The 21275-nt window shown below is 35.2% G+C and overlaps 2 protein-coding genes across 4 annotated transcripts; one reads left to right on the forward strand and one right to left on the reverse strand.

Moving 5' to 3' along the window:
* trappc5 (trafficking protein particle complex subunit 5) lies at positions 1-4097 on the reverse strand. 3 transcript variants are annotated; one of them, XM_056456676.1, is made up of 3 exons: positions 4020-4068; positions 3452-3778; positions 1-789 (listed from the first exon to the last, which is right to left on the reverse strand). In XM_056456676.1, exons 2-3 carry the CDS (start codon positions 3719-3721, stop codon positions 493-495), a joined length of 567 nt encoding a protein of 188 aa, XP_056312651.1. In that variant the 5' UTR covers positions 3722-3778; positions 4020-4068; the 3' UTR covers positions 1-492. The 3 variants fall into 3 exon arrangements, with proteins under 3 accessions (XP_056312651.1, XP_056312649.1, XP_056312650.1); XM_056456674.1 differs by lacking the exon at positions 4020-4068 and adding an exon at positions 3847-3957; XM_056456675.1 differs by having other exon boundaries at positions 2-789; positions 4034-4097.
* A 908-nt stretch (positions 4098-5005) lies between these two features.
* Positions 5006-20383, forward strand: serhl (serine hydrolase like). The gene is made up of 13 exons (XM_056456677.1): positions 5006-5093; positions 5361-5449; positions 5595-5738; positions 5824-5937; positions 10254-10295; positions 12211-12230; positions 13262-13336; positions 13441-13550; positions 13920-13999; positions 14386-14420; positions 15156-15232; positions 16884-16965; positions 18914-20383. The coding sequence occupies exons 2-13, from the start codon at positions 5392-5394 to the stop codon at positions 19055-19057; spliced, it is 981 nt and encodes a 326-aa protein (XP_056312652.1). The 5' UTR covers positions 5006-5093; positions 5361-5391; the 3' UTR covers positions 19058-20383.
* Positions 20384-21275: the final 892 nt, after the last annotated feature.

Consider the following 21275-nt stretch of genomic DNA (forward strand, 5'->3'; position numbering starts at 1 on the left):
TTTAAGGATGAAAAAGAAACGTAAAGTACATATGAACAAATGAAACATACATAAATACAATCATCCTTGAAAATACAATGATTATAACTTCTTGGCTACTACACATAGGTTTATGAATCTCTTCTAGTGCAGAAATACCAAGTTTTTTTGTATGCTATATTAAACATATCCACAGTTTGAAACATACTGGCGAAGTTAAAGGTGGGTTTTTTCACACAATATCAGTGCAGTGACTCCACTGATACTTGAATTGAAATACAAATGTAATGAATTCAATATGGACTTCCATTTTATTACAAATAATTCATGTATTGTTATAGTAAATAAACAAATTTCATCCTTCACTGCATTAGTGTATTAGTAAACACATCATTTTACACTCGATGAAGTGAATTCTGCAGTTACGGTGAATTTGTAATTAAAAGAAAATGGGGAAAACAACCATAAATTCAACCTGACTCCATACTCCAGAGTAAAAATAAATAAAGAAATCTATCTGCCATCAAGAGCTTTGTCACGAGCGATGACTGACTCATCAAACTTGATCATCAGCGTAGTTCCCTTATGCCAGTGGACGGTCACTTTGGCCGGGAAGCCGCTGTGGGTTAAAATAGCCTCCACAATGCCACCGGTGAAGGCTGCGCAGTTTAATGTGCTATTTTCTTTAGGTACTGAAATGTAAGCGTTGATCAATGGCTCCTTCTCAATGATGTAGTATGTTTTGTCATCGTCGTTGGCTTGTTCTAGTTTGTCTGCCTCCTTTCCGAACAAAGCTTTCCATACATTTACCTAAAATAAAAGATGATAAAAAAAAAGATAGTTAAATCTACAGGCTTTAAAATTAAAGGGATAGTTCACCCAAAAATGATTGGGTTCCCCTCACATAAGATATACACTCACCGGCCACTTTATTAGGTACACCAGTCCAACTGCTTGTTAAAGCAAATTTCTAATCAGCCAATCACATGGCAGCAACTCAATGCATTTAGGCATGTAGACATGGTCAAAATGATCTGCTGCAGTTCAAACTGAGCATCAGAATGCGGAAGAAAGCATTCTGAATGCGGAAGAAAGCATCCCCTCCCCCCAGCCCGCTGTTCAGTTTGCGATCACCAGCACCCCCCCAATCCCCCTCCGCTCTTCAGTCTGCGATCGCCAACCCCCAACCACATACACACAAACTTTTTGGTTTTACGAGCACCTCCAAACCCCTCCCCCCTGTACTCAAATGGCCTCCACAGTCACCAGAACTCAATCCAATAGAGCACTTTTGGAATATGGTGGAACGGGAGATTCGCATCATGGATGTGCAGCTGAAAAATCTGCAACAACTGCGTGATGCTAACATGTCAATATGGAGTAAAATCTCTGAGGAATATCTCCAGTACCATGTTAAATCTATGCCACGACGAATTAAGGCAGTTCTGAAGGCAAAAGGAGGTCCAACCTGGTACTAGTAAGGTGTACCTAATAAAGTGACCGGTCAGTGTAAGATATATATATTTTCAGCTAAAAAATAGTCATATGTGATGGTTTATAGAATTTTGTATAATGTTTTGACAGCAAAAATAAATAAATAAAATGACATTATTTATATATAATGAAAAAAAGTCATTAAAAAGTCATCTTGCAAAATCTGACTTGTGTGTATATGTATATATGCTCTTTTTGACTTTCAAAGCACAGCTTACTTGATTTATGCTACTATTCAAGGACCATGTTTCAGAAGGAGGAGAAAAAAAAAAAAAAAAAAAAAAATTCACCGTCATCTTTGCCTGATGGTAAGCAAATTAAATTGTTAGTTAACCCAAAAATGAAAATAGTTAGAAATTACTCAGCCTCATGTTGTTCCAAACCCCTGAGATTTTCATTCATCTTTGGAACACAATTTAAGATATTTTAGATGAAATCTGAGAACTCCCTCATCCTCCATAGACAGCAAGACGTTCAAAGTACCAAAAACATTGGCAAAACATTAATTTTGACATCAGAGCTTCAATTCTAATCATATGAAGCTCCAAGAACATTTCTGTGCACCAAACACTGTAGAAGAAACTTCTGTATTAGATAAGGATGTATGTTAACCCTAATGGCAATACATTGGATTGTCCGTAGTAAATGCACACCCTCACATGACACAGGAGAGCAGACAAAGGCAAATATTTTACAGGTTTTTTTGAAGCACAGAAGTGTTCTTGGAGCTACATATGATAAGAGTTGAACCACTGAATTCAGATGGAATGTTCTGACAGTTTTTGGTTCCTTTATTGGACTTTGAACGTCTCTTGATGTTGCAGTCTATGAAAGGTCAGCGAGCTCTAAATTCTTAACTTGTGTTCAGGAGATGAACAAAGGTCTCTGGTCACTGGGACGACAAGGGGGTGAGTAATTCAGAGCAGCATTTACATCTTTTGCACAACCCTTTAACAGCAAATGTACATTTTTGAGGTGAAATATCATTTTAAAGGTACCGTGAGGTGTTTTGAAATGTGCATTTTTTATTTAATATTTGACGCAATCTCAACTGACACATGAAGAGAGAGAGTGGGACTTCATTGACCGCATTCATAGAGCCTCTCAATAGTTCCTGGAAGTTGGCACTTACAGCTGAGTTACTGCTGAAGACGGCTGGTTTTGCACGTTTTATATGCAGTTTCTAAAAATAAGATTGTGTATGCTTAAAGGTTCATTCATTCATTTTCTTTTTGGCTTAGTCCCTTTATTAATCTGGGGTCACCACAGCGGAATAAACCGCCACCTTATCCAGCATATGTTTTACGCAGCAGATGCCCTTCCAGCTGCAACCCATCACTGGGAAACACTCATACACACATACACTACAGACTACCAAATTCACCTATATGACATGTCTTTGGACTTGTGGGGAAAACCGGAACACCCGGAGGAAACCCATGCAAAAAATTTATTGAAATTAGATCGAATTTATTAATAAAGTGTATACTTTTTCAATTTTTTTGAGAGATATTCAGTGACTATTTTAAAGGTTACTGTATGTCAAACTATACAAATAATGTGCTCTTTTTTTTAGGATACATGCAGATATACACACCTATTTTACAAGAAACGTGTTTTGTGAATACTTAAGCCTATCAGTGCTCTAGAACTGCCAGTTTCAGACTGTTGAATGACATTTTTCCTAGCATTGATTGGCAAGGTTATGCATTCACAATGGTATAAACCATTATAGGGGGGTCAAATGTAAACTTATACATTTTTAATTATTATTATTTAAGATATAGATCAGAGAAAGCTTTTTTTACTGTTAAAGGGCAGACCCCTCATACATCTTTTTGTGATGTCCTTCAGAGGGGGATCAAGCGTTATTTAAGGGGGTCAATCCCCCCCCAAACACCCCTTTAATTTGCACCCTGATTTCACGGGACCTAAACAACAACGCACAATCTGTCAACAAAATACAAAGATGTAATACCTTAATGAAGAGAAGTATGTTTAATACTTTGGTTTCCCTCTTCCCGTTTTTCTCCCTCATCACAAGAACATCCAGCAGACTGGCTCCGACTCCTTGGCCCATGTCTGCCAGTCGGGCCTGGAGCTCAGACACGGAGTAGACTCGGCTCTGGCAGTACTGCACCATCTCGGAGAACAGCAGCGCGAACGCACTCACGCTCACCTCCGTCTTCGGCCGCGTCAGGGAGCGCTCCAGGATCGCCGATTTGCCTCGCGTGAAGCGGACCTCCATTCCGTACACACCAGATACAAATCAAACTCCGAATTAAAGAATGAAGGTGCCTAAGACCTGCAATACAAATATAGCCTTTTCATATAAATCAGTATGAAATTGTTTTCGGAAAACAGTGTACAAACCTGAACTGTCAGTTAACCCAGAGAGTCATCCATTAAGCTTATCGTGTAGTTGCATTATGGGGTTTCGTGAATATATATACGTGGTTACTATTATTAGCTTAGCATGTAACATTCTGTATGAAAATCGTATGATGTTATACAGCAGATATGGTAACAATAACACATTTCATTACCGATAAAAGCTAACCTGCTGATGTTTTGGGTTTCAGTTCCGGATGCGTGAAGCCACAATTAGTAAGCCACCGCTTTAGCTCACGGCCAAATATTTTTCAACATAAAAGTCTGGTATAAAAATAGTTTTGGAAATAAATCGCTTGTTTTGTTACATCAATTATATATATAATGATTAGATGAATTAGTTGTCATTAATAATAATACTAATAAAAATGGATTATTATAATAATGTAATTAATTGATAATTGTATTATTAATGTTTGGTGACTTCATTGTAAGTTCATTGTCATAAACAACATTAACAGATGCAGGGGTGGATTTAACCAATAAGTAAGGTAAGCGGTTGCTTAGGGCCCCAGGAAATCTGAGGGCCTCAAATAAATACCTAGAAGTATAAATTATTCCTATAAATAATATATAACATCATTTTCTATCATATTTTGTATGACGAGGGTCTAAAAAAATTAAAGTTTAATTTTTATTACTTCTGTGCAAACGTGGAGCAGTCCAGCAGTCAAATTAGGTAAAGATTTAGTTTTAAAAACGTAATTCAAAATTACAAATACTTAATTGAAGCTATTAAAACGTAATTAAAACTATTCAAAATAGTTAATATATTATTTTAGTTGTGAATTCATTTTAAGAAATCAAATCATTTAAAAAGTTTCACAAGATGCTTTACACGTTGTTATTGTTATTTTGCATTAAGACAAAATATAGAAAAGGAGATATAAGTGTGATATAAGAAAAAAAAAAAAAAAGCTAAACAAATCAATTAAGAGTAAATTAAAGTACAAACTTTTGGGCCCCATGGCTGGAATTGCTTAGGGCCCCCAAATCACTAAATCCGCCTCTGAACAGAAACAAGTTTTTGTTGTTTTTGTTGTTGTTGCTGCTGTTGCTGTTGTTGTTGTTGTCATTTTATAAATAAATTTATATTTATCTTCTACGGTTTATTTATAGAGCGTTCATCATTCACTTTTATTATGAAAAATTGCTCCAAACTGTCAAGGATACGTTTAGCTCACACTTGTATGGTGAACTTGAAGAACAGGAGATTTATATCCCTCGACGTAAGTTTTAATTCATTTTGAAAGCAGAACTATGCGTTTAAAGTGTTTGTGAAGACTTGTATTTTACATAAATATTCTGGAACACTTAATGAGTTTAACAGTATCGGAATTTGCGTTATTTATTGCACATCTGTCAAGAATCTGTCAAAAATGAATTGTCATGTCACGTGAATTGTCACGTCAAATGAAGAAGCTGTAAATAAGGTTACCTTTCAAACCTTGAAAAGGTATAATTTCCCATTTAACACATTCATTTTCATTTGTAAGGGGGTTTAAACTACACTTCATAAGTGTGAGAATGCTTCCTGCCTTTATGAGCCTAAGACACTTTACCACAACCACAATGAGGAGAGCAGGTAAGAGACATGATTTATATGATTAGTTTTATTAAATGCTTTAAAATAATATATCAATAAAATTAGGAGGCATGTAGTCACTGAGTGTACTCACATTTCGCTGAATAGAATATGCAAGGTTATGAATACTTATGTTTTGACGCAGCGTCTGAATTCCGAATGCCTGTCCCATGGGGAGAGCTGAGAGGTCAAGTTTGGGGTCCTTCTCATGGCCGCCCTGTGCTTTGTTTGCACGGTTGGGCTGACAACAGCGGGACATTCAATACCCTGGTTCCTTTGCTTCCTAATGGTACAGTATTTGATTCCAGATAATTATGATGATCCTTAGTGAAAATGCTTCTGATTTTCTCTGTATTTCTTTGCATCTCTCCCAGACTGGAGATTCGTAGCTATTGACTTTCCAGGTCATGGTCTCTCATCTCATAGGCCTGATGGATGCTTTTACACCTTCCCATTTTATGTGGCAGATGTTCGACGAGTTGTTGAAGGTTTGAAGAAACTCAGTTTTTGTTACTAAGCTCGTTGTCAGAAAAATGGTTTTAAAAAAACACTTCTTTGAAAATAGGCTAATTTAGAGAGTAAAACAGTTGAGTTTTACCATTTTTAAAATCCATTTAGACAATCTCCGGGTCTGGCTGAAGCACTTTTAGCTTAGCTCATACCTGCCAACACTCCCGTTTTTCCCGGGAGTCTCCCGTATTTCAGACCCATCTCCCGCCACCCATCACCGGTCCTCAGCTTTTTGGTACAGTTTGTAACACCCCCGGGTCACCAACTTAGGTAACGTATAGTATCCGATTGCAGCGGCTGCCTGAAACCCAGTCCATAGTACAGTTACTAACACCACAGTACATTACTAACCCAGTCCTCAACTGTGTTATTCAGACAAATGAACACCAGAGACAAATGTTGGCAGGTAAGGCATGGCTTACCATTAGTCATTGACTTGGTTACACCATTAGCATCTCGCTCAATAAAATAAAAGAGTTTAGAAAATTTTTCTATTAAAGTTTGACACTTCTGTGGTTAAATTGTGTACTGTCAGAAAGAAAGTTGCTATTTTTAAGGTCGATATGGAACTGTACTGTTGTTCTTGTGTAATAATCCAGATGGATTCATTTATTTTCTTTCGGCTTAGTCCCTTTATTTATCACCACAGCGGAATGAACAGCCAACTATTCTAGTATATGTTTTATGCAGCGGATGCCCTTTCAGCCTGACCCTGAACACTGGGAAACATCCATACACCCTCGAATTCACACACATACACTACGGATTTAGCGAATTTAGCTTATTCAGTTCACCTATAGTGCATGTCTTTGGACTGTGGGGGGAAATCGGAGCACCCGGAGAAAACCCAGGGCAACAGGAACATGTAAACTCCACACAGAAATGCCAACTGGTCCAGCAAGTATTCAAACCAGAGACCTTCTTGCTGTGAGGTGACAGTGTTAACCGCTGGGCCTTTAACTCTAGTGGGGTTGTAAAATGAGCCTGTTTTTTTTTTAAGTGGAATGTTTCTTTAAATGTTCCATGAAGTGCATTGAAATGTGAATTTTTTTTATTGATGTTTGACATTACATAATCTCATCTGAAGCAGGAAGACAGAGTGGAACAGAGTAGTTCCGCCCCTTTTTAAAAACCATCAATACCGTTTAGATTATATTACCACTGTGATAAAATCGGAGATATTCAGCACAAGCTCATCAGACTCATGACAGCCACAGAATTATTATTTTTTTTTAATTTACTCAGTTCAGAGTGTATTTGGTCCCTCGCTAAACTGAGTAAAAGTTACTCAGCAGCAGAGTTAAAGTTACTGAGAGAATAAGGGGTTAATTAAGCGATGATTGAGCACTGATGATGAATACCTGCTGCTAATAAGCAGAAACACAAGAGAAACACAAAACTACCTGTGACTTCAAACAACAGGAGCAGCAGCAGATTCACTTATTACTAACCTGTTTGACTCAGATGTCCACAAAAATCTAAATGCGATTTATTGAGAATTAACCGTTTTAGTTTTTTACGTTTTACGAAAAAAAAAAAATACAGAAGTAAACTTTTTTTTTTCTGATGATCACCATTGTGGAAACCAGTAGTTGATTTACTTGGGCTCTTTGACTTGATTTCTAATGTTAGTGTTTCTTTGCTTGTGATGGCAAGTATAAAGAGGGCAAATATGATCAGATTAAATGATCCAGTATTGATTCTTAATGTTTAAATGTTTAATTTTACGTAATGTTAGCTTTGTAAATTATGTTAAAATAATGGTTTGTCATTCAAGAGACAAAATTCTGTGTTTTTCAAGAGAATGGACCTCAACTTTGGTTTTATTTATTATTTTTTTTAAATACATTGAGCATCTGAATTAGTTTAAAGACACAGACATCTCAACAATGGTTAGATGATTTTTGCTGCAGTTCAGGCTAGGAGAATCATACAACATTCGTCCATTGTTCCCAGCATGAACTGCAGGAAAAAAACACCTCACCATCATTGTGAAGCATAAGCTGATTTTTTATTTCTGTGTGTTTTGAGTGTTTCAGATGTTCAGTGCGTTTTATAACTTGATAAAAGTATTTCTGTGTTCAATTCTCTTGATACACAGTGATACTTTCATGATAAAACATCATTCAAAATGACTCAATCAGTTAATTATCATTAATATCATTATTTGGAATTTTGTTGAGTCTGGCAGAAATAAGGCCAAACAGGGGTGCGTTTCCCAAACAATGACATAACTCGCGGCTGAACTATCATAGTACGATGCATCGTTTGGGAAAAGAACAATGCAGTGATGAGTGTTTCCCAAAATGCATAGTTTCTCTGACACAGATCCATCGCTTGAACCACGTTAGTTATAACGTAAAATGCCCATAATAATGCTCTAAACGTGGTGGACTAACTACTTCTTTAGAGAAGAACCCATAACATATTTGTGCAAATTATATTGTTTTACACGCACACGCATTTAAAATAAAATCCAATACTAGATTTGGTAAAAACATGCACTCGCTTTCCATATTAATTAAAATATATGTAAATGGCACATATAGGGCCTGTGTTGGCTTTACTAATATTATTGAGAAGTTGAACATTACATATTCTATTCTAAAACATAAAACCACTTACAAAAGCTAACAAGCATTGTAATATCATATAATCATATACATAAATAAATGAATAATGAGGCTATTTATTATCATATGAAATGTAATATTTATTATTTATTAGAAATGAAAAAATCCTACTTTAATAATGATAATAATAATAATAATAATAATAATAATGATTATGTAGATGATGATGATAATAATTATTATTATTAAGTAGGATATTGTTTATTTATTTTAATAGGTCACCTATAGCTTTCCATGAGGCTGTGTTCAGAATGACATCAATGTTTCCAAAGTGCACTGCAAAGGGAGCACTATTGTAAACATGAAGATCGCTAAAACTGAACTGTAAAAATTGTTTGAAAGCAAATTACACCTAAGAGAGATGACTTTAATGTTTTTTTATTTTTAATAATTCCAACTTTAAATGTTAGAATGTTCTATATGAATAGGGCATAGGGGGGATAAGTGGCAATAGAACACAGTCAGGAACTATGTTTATAACTTCAGCTCCAGAGCTGTAGTTGTGAGTGCTCAAGTTTGCGAATGTTCGTTGAAGCGACGGATTTGGAAAACAGCAAATCAACAAACTATGTTTGTAACGACAGAACTTGCGACCTTAGTTGGCTAACAATGGTTTTGGGAAACGCACCCCAGGTTGGTAATAAGTATAGCTGCTGTTTGTGGAGTTGCTTAATGATCCTCTGCTGAGATTTTGAGAGATTCAATGTGTTTCATTTCAGTTTATTTTATCTAAGGCTGTGACTGAAAGTAGATAAAGTTTGTGTTTCTCTTGTGTTTCTACTTATTAGCAGCAGGTTTTCATCATCAGTGCTCAATCAATGCTTAATTAATCCCCCATTGTCTCAATAACTTTAACTCTGATGCTGAGTAACTTTTACTCAATTTAGAGAGGGATCAAATACACTCTGAACTGAGTAAAGTTCACTCAGAGGATTTTGCTCCACTTTATATGTGTTCAGATGTAAATTCAGATGTGTTTGATATGTTTTGTGGTCTTTGCTGATGCACGTATGATCCGATATGTGCTCCGTCTGTTGGTTTGAACACACTTTGGTGTGAATAAATGACTGATTTCAGCATTAGCATCTTGAAGGGGACGGGACATATCAACTATAAACGAGCATTGGATTGGTCAGAAGATTTTATGGGAAACTGAAGTTAAAAAAATAAATTTATTCAATTGATTGTTAAAGATTTGATCATTAATATCTTCAAAATGTGAATTTTATCACTGTTTTAGAGCATACTCGGTCAGTGTTTCCCAACCATGTTCCTGGAGGACCACCAGCACTGCATGTTTTGGATGTCTCCTTCGTCTGTCACACCCATTAAAGCACTTTTCAGTCTCTGCTAATAAAATGATGATCTGAATCAGGTGTGTTTGGTTAAGAAGATAAGGAAAATGTGCAGAGCTGGTGGTCCCCCAAGAACGTGGTTGAGAAACACTGCACTAGATTATAGATAATCTTAAAACTAGCATATTTATACTAACACCAAAAAAACTTAATTTTGATTTTAAGTAAACAAAATGGAGAGGAGTTGGACAAAATAATCTCATGTTCAGAAATTCTTAATATGTCTTGCAGAATTTGTATTTTTATTGGAAAACAACAACAAAAACTTAAATCTGCTAAAAATTTGTGTTTTCCGTTTGTTCCCAGCTCTTCAGTGGAAGCGATTCTCTATAATTGGACACAGTATGGGTGAGTCAGCTCCACTATCTTCATTCCCTGACCCAGGTCAAAGTTCTGTTAAGTGTGTGAAAAGTCAGAAGATCTTGGTAAACTGTGTATGAATTAACAGTTTCTTCCTCTACTGTTGTGTAGCCGGCTCATAAGAGAGCATTAGAAGGACACTGTGCCATTAATGTCACAAACCTATCTTGGTATCACTATTTATAGCATCCCTGGTGCTTTTAATGTCATCCTTTTGCATGCCGGTTAATGATCACCGAGTACCTGGAATATTAGTTCCCGGAATTTGAGCTTTAATGAATCCAAAACTATTTTAAGGTGGAATTCTTTTTCTGCTTTGAATAATTTACATTTTCACAAAAAAAAACTATTTAATTAATTTCAAGGATCAGGAATGGATAAACTTTAAAGGAACTCTTCACATTTTATTTTATTTCATTTTATTTTATTTTAAAAAATAGGCTCATTTTCCTGACAGACCATCAGGAAATGGTGCTGGGGACTATTTTGAGCTCTAGCATAATATCATTAAAAGTTTTTAAATTAGCAAATTTTAAGTGGAGCTTTCCCTTAAGAGAGAAAATAAATTGTTAACACTTTAGTTTAAGTTACAATTAACAATTAAGTTAAAAAAGAAGCTTATTACCTGGTTATTAAGATATTAACTGTTTATTTGTATTTATAAAATACCCTAATCCTACCCATAACCTAAACCCAACTTCAACCTTACTATTAATAAACAGCGAATTAGTAGTTTATTAAGCTAGTAGTGTTAGTTAATGGTTTGTTAATTTAGTTAGTTAGTTAGTTAATTAGTTAAGACTTTATTTGTCCCTAATATAATAAATATTGTTTGGCCAGAAGAATAATGGTCATGCCCAGTAGAGCCTGGTTTCTCTCTAGGTTTTCTTCCCTTTACTTTGTCAATTGGTGAAGTTTTTTCCTCGCCACTGTTGCCACTGGCTTGCTCTGATCGGGACTTGTAGAGCTGCACATCGATGGATTTGCTCTTCAGTATTTGGACTTTCAGCAGTGAAATTTAAACCACACTGACTGAACTGAACTTCAACTCTGAAATCTGGACTTTACCAGAACTATGTTAAGCTGCTTTGACACAATCTACATTGTAAAAAGCGCTATATAAAAAAAAAAACATGAATTGAATTAAATTGAATTGAATTGAGGCGACACTGTGGCGCAGTGGGTAGCACGATTGCCTCACAGCAAGAAGGTCGCTGGTTCGAGCCTCGGCTGGGTCAACTGGCATTTCTGCGAAGTTTGCATGTTCTCCCCGTGTTTGCATGGGTTTCCTCCGGGTGCTCTGGTTTCCCCCACAGTCCAAAGACATGCGCTATAGGTGACTTGGGTAGGCTAAATTGTCTGTAGTGTATGAGTGTGAATGGGTGTTTCCCAGTGATGGGTTGCAGCTGGAAGGGCATCCACTGCGTAAAACATGTGCTGGATAAGTTGTTGTTTCTTTCGGCTGTGGCGACCCCAGATTAATTAAGGCACTGAGCCGAATAGAAAATGAATGAATTGAATTAATATCATGAGTTGTGACCTAAACTGAAGTGTTACCAATTAATGTAAATCATCTCAAATCTTCATGCTAAAATGGGATTTATTAGTTTTAAAGATGCAATGCGCCGGGAACATTTAATCACTAGTATTTGTGTACATATTTATTGTAAAAACTTACACAAACTTGTGTACAAAATCAAAATAAGGGAAAATAAACACAATTACTGGAGAACACAGGAGTTTTATTCATGTAAATGTATTATTTAATTTTGTACATTCATTTTTAAACTTTTATAATTATAGAAAAAAAGCAGTAAAGTTATTTAAATGAGTAAAAAAAAATCACAGTTTGAACTGCATTATGTGCTTGTTCATTTACCATAATTTGCTGTTTCTTTAACAGGGGGAAATGTGGCAGGAATGGTGAGTGTTTATTATAATTCTGTTCCATTTTTGAAAATTGTTCTCACTGCTTTTGCTTTTTGCAAATGTGCTTTATGACCCAGATGTGACATTAAGCTTTGGGCCAACATATATCAGTACTAAAAGATGTTTAAAGTAAACGAAAATGTTTTTTTAAATGTATTTTATAGTTTAAATGTACACTAAAATTATAATTTTTTGCTCGTTCAAACTACTTATTTAAAATGGGCTGAAATAACACAATTCTTGAGATTTCATTGGCACAACTTAATTTTTTTTATGTTCAATTTGTTAAAACTTAATCAATTTGTGTTGGGACAACATAAACGAATTGGGTGGTCTTCATTGTTTTTTTCTTGCTGTCCTTGAACAGATTCATATTTGGGTTTCGGTTGAGATCAGTGTTTTAGTAAATACTCTCACAGTGATGTGTACAACGCCAACCTGATTTCACCAAGTAGGACATGTTCTTGAGCATCTACGTTGATTAGCAGTGACTAAATCAGCATACTATCATTGCAAACATTGTAGGAATTAGATGCTTTGTTTCCAGTGAGGACTTAGAGAAACTTGTTCATGCTTTTATCACCAGCAGGGTGGATTACTGTAACGGCCTCCTCATTGGCCAAAAAACTGTCAGACAGTTGCCAGTCATCCAGAACACTGCGGCCAGGATTCTGACCAGAAGCAGAAAATCAGAGCACATCACACCTGTCCTCAGGTCTTTACACTGGCTCCCAGTTACATTCAGAATAGATTTTAAAGTATTATTACTGGTCTATAAATCACTAAATGGCCTAGGACCTCAATACATTACAGATATGCTCACTGAATGCAAACCTAACAGGTCACTCAGATCATTAGGATCAAATAAATTAGAAATTCCAAGAGTTCAGTCATGGATTACATTTTCGAATAGAAATTATGTTCTAGGATCAACATAGATGTTAATCCAAGATCGCATTGTACTTGGCAAAATCATGTCGTGTAAATGTAGTAGTGTGTGATCTCAATTCTCCTTGGTTTTCTAGTTTAGCGCCTTGTACCCAGAGATGGTCGACTCTGTTGTTCTGCTGGATACTTACGGATTCCTTCCAACAGAAGTGGTAAGAATAAACCAAGCATGCTGGAGTCACTGTTTGTAAATCATAAAGGAAACGTCTTATCAACATACTGTACAAACAACTCAGGTTTATTTGTCCTTCCCTAGACTGACATGTTTTCAAACATGAGGAAGGGGATAAATGATCAAATCCAGTATGACAAAATGGCGAATGAAAGGAAAGAGAGGGTGTACACGTACGAAAAAGCCAAAGAAAGGTGAAGAATGCCTGACATATGAAGCGCATGAATATTTGAATCTGTTTTCCACTTAGAACTGCATTGTTTTGAACAAAATATAGCAAACAGTAATATTGTGAAATGATATTGCATTTTATACCTATTTTCTATTTTGATAGATAAACCTTTAGCAACTATTACTGTACAGTTGCGCAGAATTTTCATAAATCACATTTTTTTCTTGAGTCAATGTTGAAATTGAATATTTTTCTTGAAATAATATTTTTTTTAGCATTATAAAAAACTGAAATGCTGATGTAATATTTTTTTCATTAATTATTATTATTATGCTAATGATACTTAAATAACACTTACTTTAAGTAAATAATACTTAAATAATTTTTCCAGGTTGAAGGTTGCAAACCCATCTCTTTCCGATCAGTCTGCAGATATTCTGTTAGAGCGAGCAATTCGAGAGGTTGATGGAGGTAAACATTTAACTAACTAACTCTGTAGACACAAGGTGCATCCCAAATCATGTTCTTTGGGATGTTAATCCCAAAAGCACTGTTCTACACCATCTTGTAGTATAAATAGTGTAAGTAACGCAATTTACATGTGATTATGCCACCTCCCAATAGTAATTGTGGTTACTTAGGTACTATTTGATAATTAATTTAATTAATTTGGCAGCCATCAAATGTCATCTGGGAAAGTTAAAATTTTCATTTTGGGACTCATATATTACATGTTCAAGTGTACAAGTGCATAGTGTGCCATTTGAGATGACACTTTAGACTTTCTTAGTGCGCTTTGACAAAACATCTTGAGTTTAATATATCAAGCTTGCTAAAATATTTCCTTTCTCTTCAAGGATTTGTATTCACCAGAGACTTCAGAATCAACCTGGTGAGCCATTCGTATTTATTTACTCATTTATTACATATCAGTTGTTTGTTTATTCCTCTTAACAAAATTCAGATTTCGTTCTAACCCAGCAGGCACACAGCGTCATAAGATGTTAATATTAGATTAGATTAGGTCGTGATGTCAGGTGACCAAAATTCAATGTCTAGTCAGCGTCTAAGGACAACATTTTTTTGACATCCAATAACAACGTTAATTGATGTTAATATTTGGTTGTTTTTAGGTTGTGTTGGAAAGTGATCAAAATCCAACGTCAAGCCAACATCTTAAACCAATGTCATATTGACCTCAAATACTGACATTTATTCATCAGAAATGGCAACCAAAATCCAACGTCTGAGAGACGTCATGGTGATAACGTCCACACAATGTCAAGCCTCAACATCATAAGACATTGATATTTGGTTGATTATAGGTTGGATATTGCCGTTGGCTTGACATTGGGTTCTAACATCAACTTGATTTTCATTTACAAACAAACAAACAAAATGCAACGTCCCCACGACATTGGGGTACAACATTAATATGACAACATGATGTTGACGTCTTGTGCCTGCTGGGAATGTTCAGCTCACATTTTCTGTCAAAACTGACATTATTATATAATTTATTCCTTTTGTTTACTACACAAATGCCTTGTACACACATAATTATAGATTGCTCATTCGTATTCAAGTCATGCTTTTTGTCAAATGGTGATATTTGGTTTTGTTTCAGAAAAACATTATAAATATTAATATCGACCAGTGCCTCCATGTTCTGTCGCAAGTAAAAGCCAAAGTGATGCTGCTTCTGTGAGTTGAGTTCAAAATGCACACACACAGACACACCCAAATGTTTTTTTAATTGTTTTTTGTCTTGAGTGACTTTCAATGTGTAGATATCAGGTTAATGGTACTGTCTACCCCTAGACCCTTCAGAAAAACCAGGGTCAATCATTCGATACTACAGTTTTTTTACGATTGCCAACACACTAAAATCGAACTTTTCCCACAACTAGCAAAACCTTACACTCAAGGAGCAAAACACAAGGCTAGAATTGCACAACTGTAAGCTCATAGTCAGCTTCACACTTTTTGCGTTACACACAGTGATTTGCAAAACACTAAAACACACTTTGCTTTTGACACAGACATTTTTCCTGATGGAATTTCCTTGCAATTTCAAAGCAAAGGCTTTCAAATGAACACACATGAACCAATGGGTTAAACACAGCCATCAGGTGTGCACACACACACACTGCTGCAAAACTGTAGACACACTAATCAGCTGGAACCACAATAAAAAGCAATAGGTATAAAACTATTAGTCTTCAATAAACATGTTTTCTGTAGTACAGCTATAAATATTAGTCTTCAATAAATATTGAAGGCAAAGCCCTAGTAAGAGGAAGAGAAAGCTCGAAGGGGAGGAATATTGGTAAACAGAAGACAGGGGATGAGGGAGATTTTTTTAGCTATTGAAATATATACATAACCAGAAAGCTGAGTAAATTAGCTTTACATTATTGAAAGGTTTGTTAGGATAGGACAATATTTAGCTATCAGTCTATCCCTGTTTGGTGAATTTAGTATGTTCATGTACCTCTATTATTCATAGCAATACCTCTGAAACAAATCAAACCCAGATTATATCATTATTAGTCCGTTAGAAATGATACGAGTGTTTAAGATTGATCACAGCAGTGTGTAAATGAAGCAAACAGATTTATCTCGAATGAAGCTTGTGTGTGTGTGTTCCGTACGGTGTTAAAATTGTGTTTTGTTATATTGTTATTTGAATGAAGAGTTTCATTTTGCAAATGATCTGATGTGTTGTTTGTGTGTGTGGATGTGTAAATTTTGTGTGGATGTGTTGTGTTTTGACAAAATGAGCCTTAATTTCAAAATTTTGCTTAAGCAATCGTAAACAACTGTAATAAAAACATATCCTGTCCACTAATGGGAAGTTTTTATATTTCACTAGATAAATGAAGACAGTTTAGCCATCACAGGCTAAACTAGTATACAAACACAGACACACATACACATGTTTTCACAGGCTCTGTTTCCACCTGGTATTAACATGCATTCAAATGTTTGGCCAGTTGTGTTCAGATTTCTCTTTCGTGGGAGTGCACAGTGTGACACATGAGCGCTACTAAATTAACGCGACAATGTTTCACAGCTAAAAGCCTGTTTATATTTCTGCACAAATTTAATACCATAGCCAGTGGGCACCCTACTGGGTCCGCATTGCTCACCATCAAAACTAGCTATTAATGTTGATCTTAAAATTACAACTGCTTTTATTCTAGCTGAAATAAAACAAATAAGACTTTCTCTAGAAGAAAAAATATTCTAGGAAATAGGAATGATTCTTAAAAATCATTTGGGAAATATTTGAAAAAGAAAAAACACAGGAAGGCTAATCATTTTGACTTCATATGTGTGTGTTTGTCTTCAGTGCAAAGGATGGTCTGTTCAAAACTTTTACTCTACCTGATGGATATGCTGATAAGATCTGCAAGAGCTGGACCGATCAAAAAGTGAGATCTGCATACATACACAACAAAATGAGGGCAATGGGCTTTTAGTTTTAAAGCCAATGATAAATTTCTGGTGAAAGATTAATGTGACTATTTTCAATTTCACAAGGTTGTTTTTACAGCATTGATGTTGTACTGTAATTACAATACATTCAGGTAAATAGACTTAAGCATTCATTTAGTTGTTTAAGCGAAATACGAGATGAAAGACTGCTGTAAATACTAGCGCTGTCAGTAGCAACAGGTTAGCGCAGAAATTCTATTGAAAATACTGGGGTAAAGTAAAGTCATATTTTAAAGACATGGCGGGGGCAAATGAAATTTAATGCAGTGCTTCTTGTGCGATCGGAGCAATAATATCCAGCTGCTGGCCCGCAGAACCTCACACGTTTCAGGCACACACAATACAGCACACACAATCTAGGCAAACCATATATGGTTTCGACAGATGTTAATGTTATTAACATCTTCTCGGACATCGTCATTAATATAATTTTATTTATATTGTTAATAAATAATGTACACAATAGTGTTTACCATTTCACAAATATTGCGATTGAGACGGGCGATGGGGAGCGATGTTTCCGATCGCCATTCAATATAATAGACTGAACAGTGTTCTATCAGTCATCATAGATGATCAGTCATTATTATCTGACAGTCAATATTGCAGATACTCGTTTACTGGCCTTGCTGAACGATCTAAATTGGACAGGTTTAATTTTTATAATGGATTAATTTATCATGAAGCAAATAATAGCAAGTTAATATAGGCAAGTATACATCTTTATATGTAATAAAAATCTTTTTACATGTAATAAATGTATAACACTATATTAATATTTTACTCAAGCGATTTAAAAGTTTTTATTTGCTTAATTTTCTAATAACTTTTTATTAATGATTTCTCACATTAAATACTTTAGTAATTAATTTATAGTAAGCAATATATTGTTTTCAAACCATTAAGTACTGGTAATTGTTTGTAATTATAGTTGCAACAAATTTAGCATTACAAACAAATAAACTGTTAAAAATAATTAAAAATAAGTATATATATATATATATATATATATATATATATATATATATATATATATATATATATATACTTATTTTTAATTATTTTTAACAGTTTATTTGTTTGTAATGCTAAATTTGTTGCAACTATAATTACTATAATTTATATTTATATATATATATATATATATATATATATATATATATATATATATATATATATATATATATATATATATATATATATATGTATGTATGTATATTATATATTGTTTAAATGATTAACCATAGTATTTCATTTTAATGTGACACATTATTGTTTGCTTTTTATATTTTACTACAAAGCGATTTTAACCAAATAGGATAATATTAAGATTCTAAATAAGTTTATTACACTTAATCAAACAATTAGATGGTCTATTTATGTTTTCTTTGTAAATGTGGACAAGCGAATAAAGTCATAAGTGTTTAACCAAATATTTTTATTTAAGTAATTTGAGTTCAGAAACTGCAGAGATGTTAAAGGGATCATTAAGATATAATAATGATATAATGACTGAAATGGGAAACCATATTTGTGAAATTCAATAGGTGGCGATGATGCTCCTTAGGCGTTAGTTAGTTACCATATATGGTTTGCCTTGATCGTGTGTGCTAGATTTTGTGTGCCTGAAACGTGTGTGGTTCTGCGGGTCTGCAGCTGGATATATCTCCATCTGAGACCCACTTCATATCGTTTATCTAACAGGCAGTGAAGATCACTGGTTTTTAAAGAAATCAGATCTTCAACGTGACAATTTTGTAATGGAAAACAGTTCACCGGAAGCCCTTGGGCTGCCTGGCTGAAAATTAAAAGTCTGTGTGCACATAGCTGATATATACAGAATCGTTATTTTCATCAATGTCTTTATCTTTCAATTCCCCTCAGGCCACCTTTGTTGAAGTAGAAGGCGACCATCATGTTCACCTCAACAACCCAGAGATTGTGTCCTCCATAATCACTGACTTCCTTCAGCCTCACAGTCCTGACCAAACCGAGAGCCAATCAGGCAATCAGACTTCCCGATTATAACACACACACACATGCATACATACTCAAAATACTTACACTCTTAACCAGTTCTTGCTATTTGAGATTTGTTTTTTAATCTATAACAAACTTTACATGTATTTTCTCATACTACAAAAAGTTTTTTGTAATAACTATTATGAACAAATGCAGTATGTTGCACTTATCTTTCAGCAGTCACACTTATTTTGATGGTCCATTTGTTGAATTTAAGTTACATTGCATTTACATGTCAACTAAATCTCATTAGATTATAAGTATACTGTTAGGTTGGGGTTAGGGTTTGGGGTTAGTGTAAGTTAACATGTACTTAAAGTTTCTTATAGTCAGTTAAATGTCTGATGAAGGAGCAGTATCCACAGATATTAAGCAGACAGTCAACTAATACTCAAATAGACTATCGAAATAAAGTGTGACCCTTTCATTTTCCAGTTTTAAGACCTCATGGTGCTTTTTTGTGGTGTGAATGGAGTCAATCTCCCTAAATACATTGTTTTGAAATTTAAAAGATGGCTGAATATTTTGGCTTTTCTCTAAAGGTCAGCATTAATATCTTTGATTGAAATAGTCTCTTTATATTTAAAAGAATTAAATGCTGCTGGCATACATTAATCATCGTCTACATAAACTCAAAAAAAGGTCATTTTTATGGATTACTAGATACTCAGAGAAAAGCTGTGTGCATTTTTGTGGAATGTCTATTAATGTTATTAAACATTAACTGAAACATCTGTTCACTTTTACTGTTATTGTTTTGTAATGTTACAAAAAATGAAGATATATTAGAATATTAGAATAGTGGCAGCACTGTGGCTCAGTGGTTAGCCTCACAGCAAGAAAGTCGCTGGTTTGAGTCCCATCTGGGCCAGTTGGCATGTTTTCCCCATGTTCATGTGGGTTTCCTCTGGGTGCTCCAGTTGCCCCCACAGTCCAAAAACATGGTGTGGTATAGGTGAATTGGATGAACTAAATTGGCCATAGTGTATGAGTGTGTGAATGCGAGAGTTTATGGGTGTTTCCCAATCTTGGGTTGTGGCTGGAAGGGCATCCGCTGCGTAAAACATATGCCGGAAAGTTGGTGGTTCATTACACTGTGTAGACCCCTGATAAACAAGGGAATAAGCCGAAGGACAATTAATGAATGAATATTAGTTTAATAGTTTAAGTCATTATAGGTTTGTCTATGTGTATAACAAAGCTAAGAAGTGTGCGATTCTGACAAAAAATAACTTCATTTTGAAATGGAAGCTGGTGTGACGTCTTTAGGAATGTTTTGACATGTCTAAACAAACTTTTATTTTGGATGTGATAAATCTTTGCCTGTCACTAGTTTGGATACATGCTTTTTTGTGTGTGTTTGTGATTGATTTCCTTCAGGCTCTGCTGAAATCCGTAGTTCTTGCGTTTGCCTTCTGCTCATATGTAGGTCAGTGCTGCTCAATTCTGCCTGACATTTGAGACTATCAATAGCAGGATACGTTGAAGACCAACAGCTGTGTAAATGTATGCATTTGGGATGAGATTGTTCATGTGTGCGTCTGCTTTATGCTTATTCAGCCAAGCAGTGCTCACCTCAAGCTAGTAAGAGTCTGAGGAAGACAGGCAGCAGCTCCTATGTGTGTGTCTGTGTTTGTGTGTGGGGAAGATTATTCTGGAAAGTGTCATTCATTTCAAAGAGATAGTTCCCCAAAAATGTAATTCTGCAATCATTTATCATGCTATTATATCCTGTTTGATTTTCTTTATTATGTAGACCACAAAAGGAGATACTCAAGGCAAAGTCAACCTTCATTCATTCATTTTCTTTTCGGCTTAGTCCCTTTCAAAGTCAACCTAAAAATGACAATTCGTGTTGTTTATACCTGTAGTTTGTCTTGAGTGGAAAAGAAGTTATTTTCAAAAATGCTGATGACCAAGTAATTTTGGTTCCCTTTGACTTTGCATATGATATACACTCACCGGCCACTTTATTAGGTACCCCTGTCTAACTGCTCGATAATGCAAATTTCTAATCAGCCAATCACATGGCAGCAACTCATTGCATTTAGACATGTTGACATGGTCAAGACGAACTGCTGCAGTTCAAACCAAGCATCAGAATGGAGAAGAAAGGTGATTTAAGTGACTTTGAACGTAGCATGGTTGATGGTGCCAGACGGGCTGGTCTGAGGATTACAGAAACTGTTGATCTACTGGGATTTTCACGCACAACCATCTGTGG

The sequence above is a fragment of the Danio aesculapii genome, chromosome 1, assembly GCF_903798145.1.
Source record: "Danio aesculapii chromosome 1, fDanAes4.1, whole genome shotgun sequence".
In the NCBI taxonomy this organism is placed as follows: domain Eukaryota; kingdom Metazoa; phylum Chordata; class Actinopteri; order Cypriniformes; family Danionidae; genus Danio; species Danio aesculapii.

Bases quoted from the DNA above. Each gene is read 5' to 3' on its own strand.
- trappc5 (XM_056456676.1), bottom strand. From the start codon at position 3,721: ATGGAGGTCCGCTTCACGCGAGGCAAATCGGCGATCCTGGAGCGCTCC. The intron at 790-3,451 runs GTATTACATCTT...CTTTTATTTTAG, and splicing joins ACATACTTCTCTTCATTAAG to GTAAATGTATGGAAAGCTTT.
- serhl (XM_056456677.1), top strand. From the start codon at position 5,392: ATGCTTCCTGCCTTTATGAGCCTAAGACACTTTACCACAACCACAATG. The intron at 5,739-5,823 runs GTACAGTATTTG...CATCTCTCCCAG, and splicing joins GGTTCCTTTGCTTCCTAATG to ACTGGAGATTCGTAGCTATT. The intron at 16,966-18,913 runs GTGAGATCTGCA...AATTCCCCTCAG, and splicing joins AGAGCTGGACCGATCAAAAA to GCCACCTTTGTTGAAGTAGA.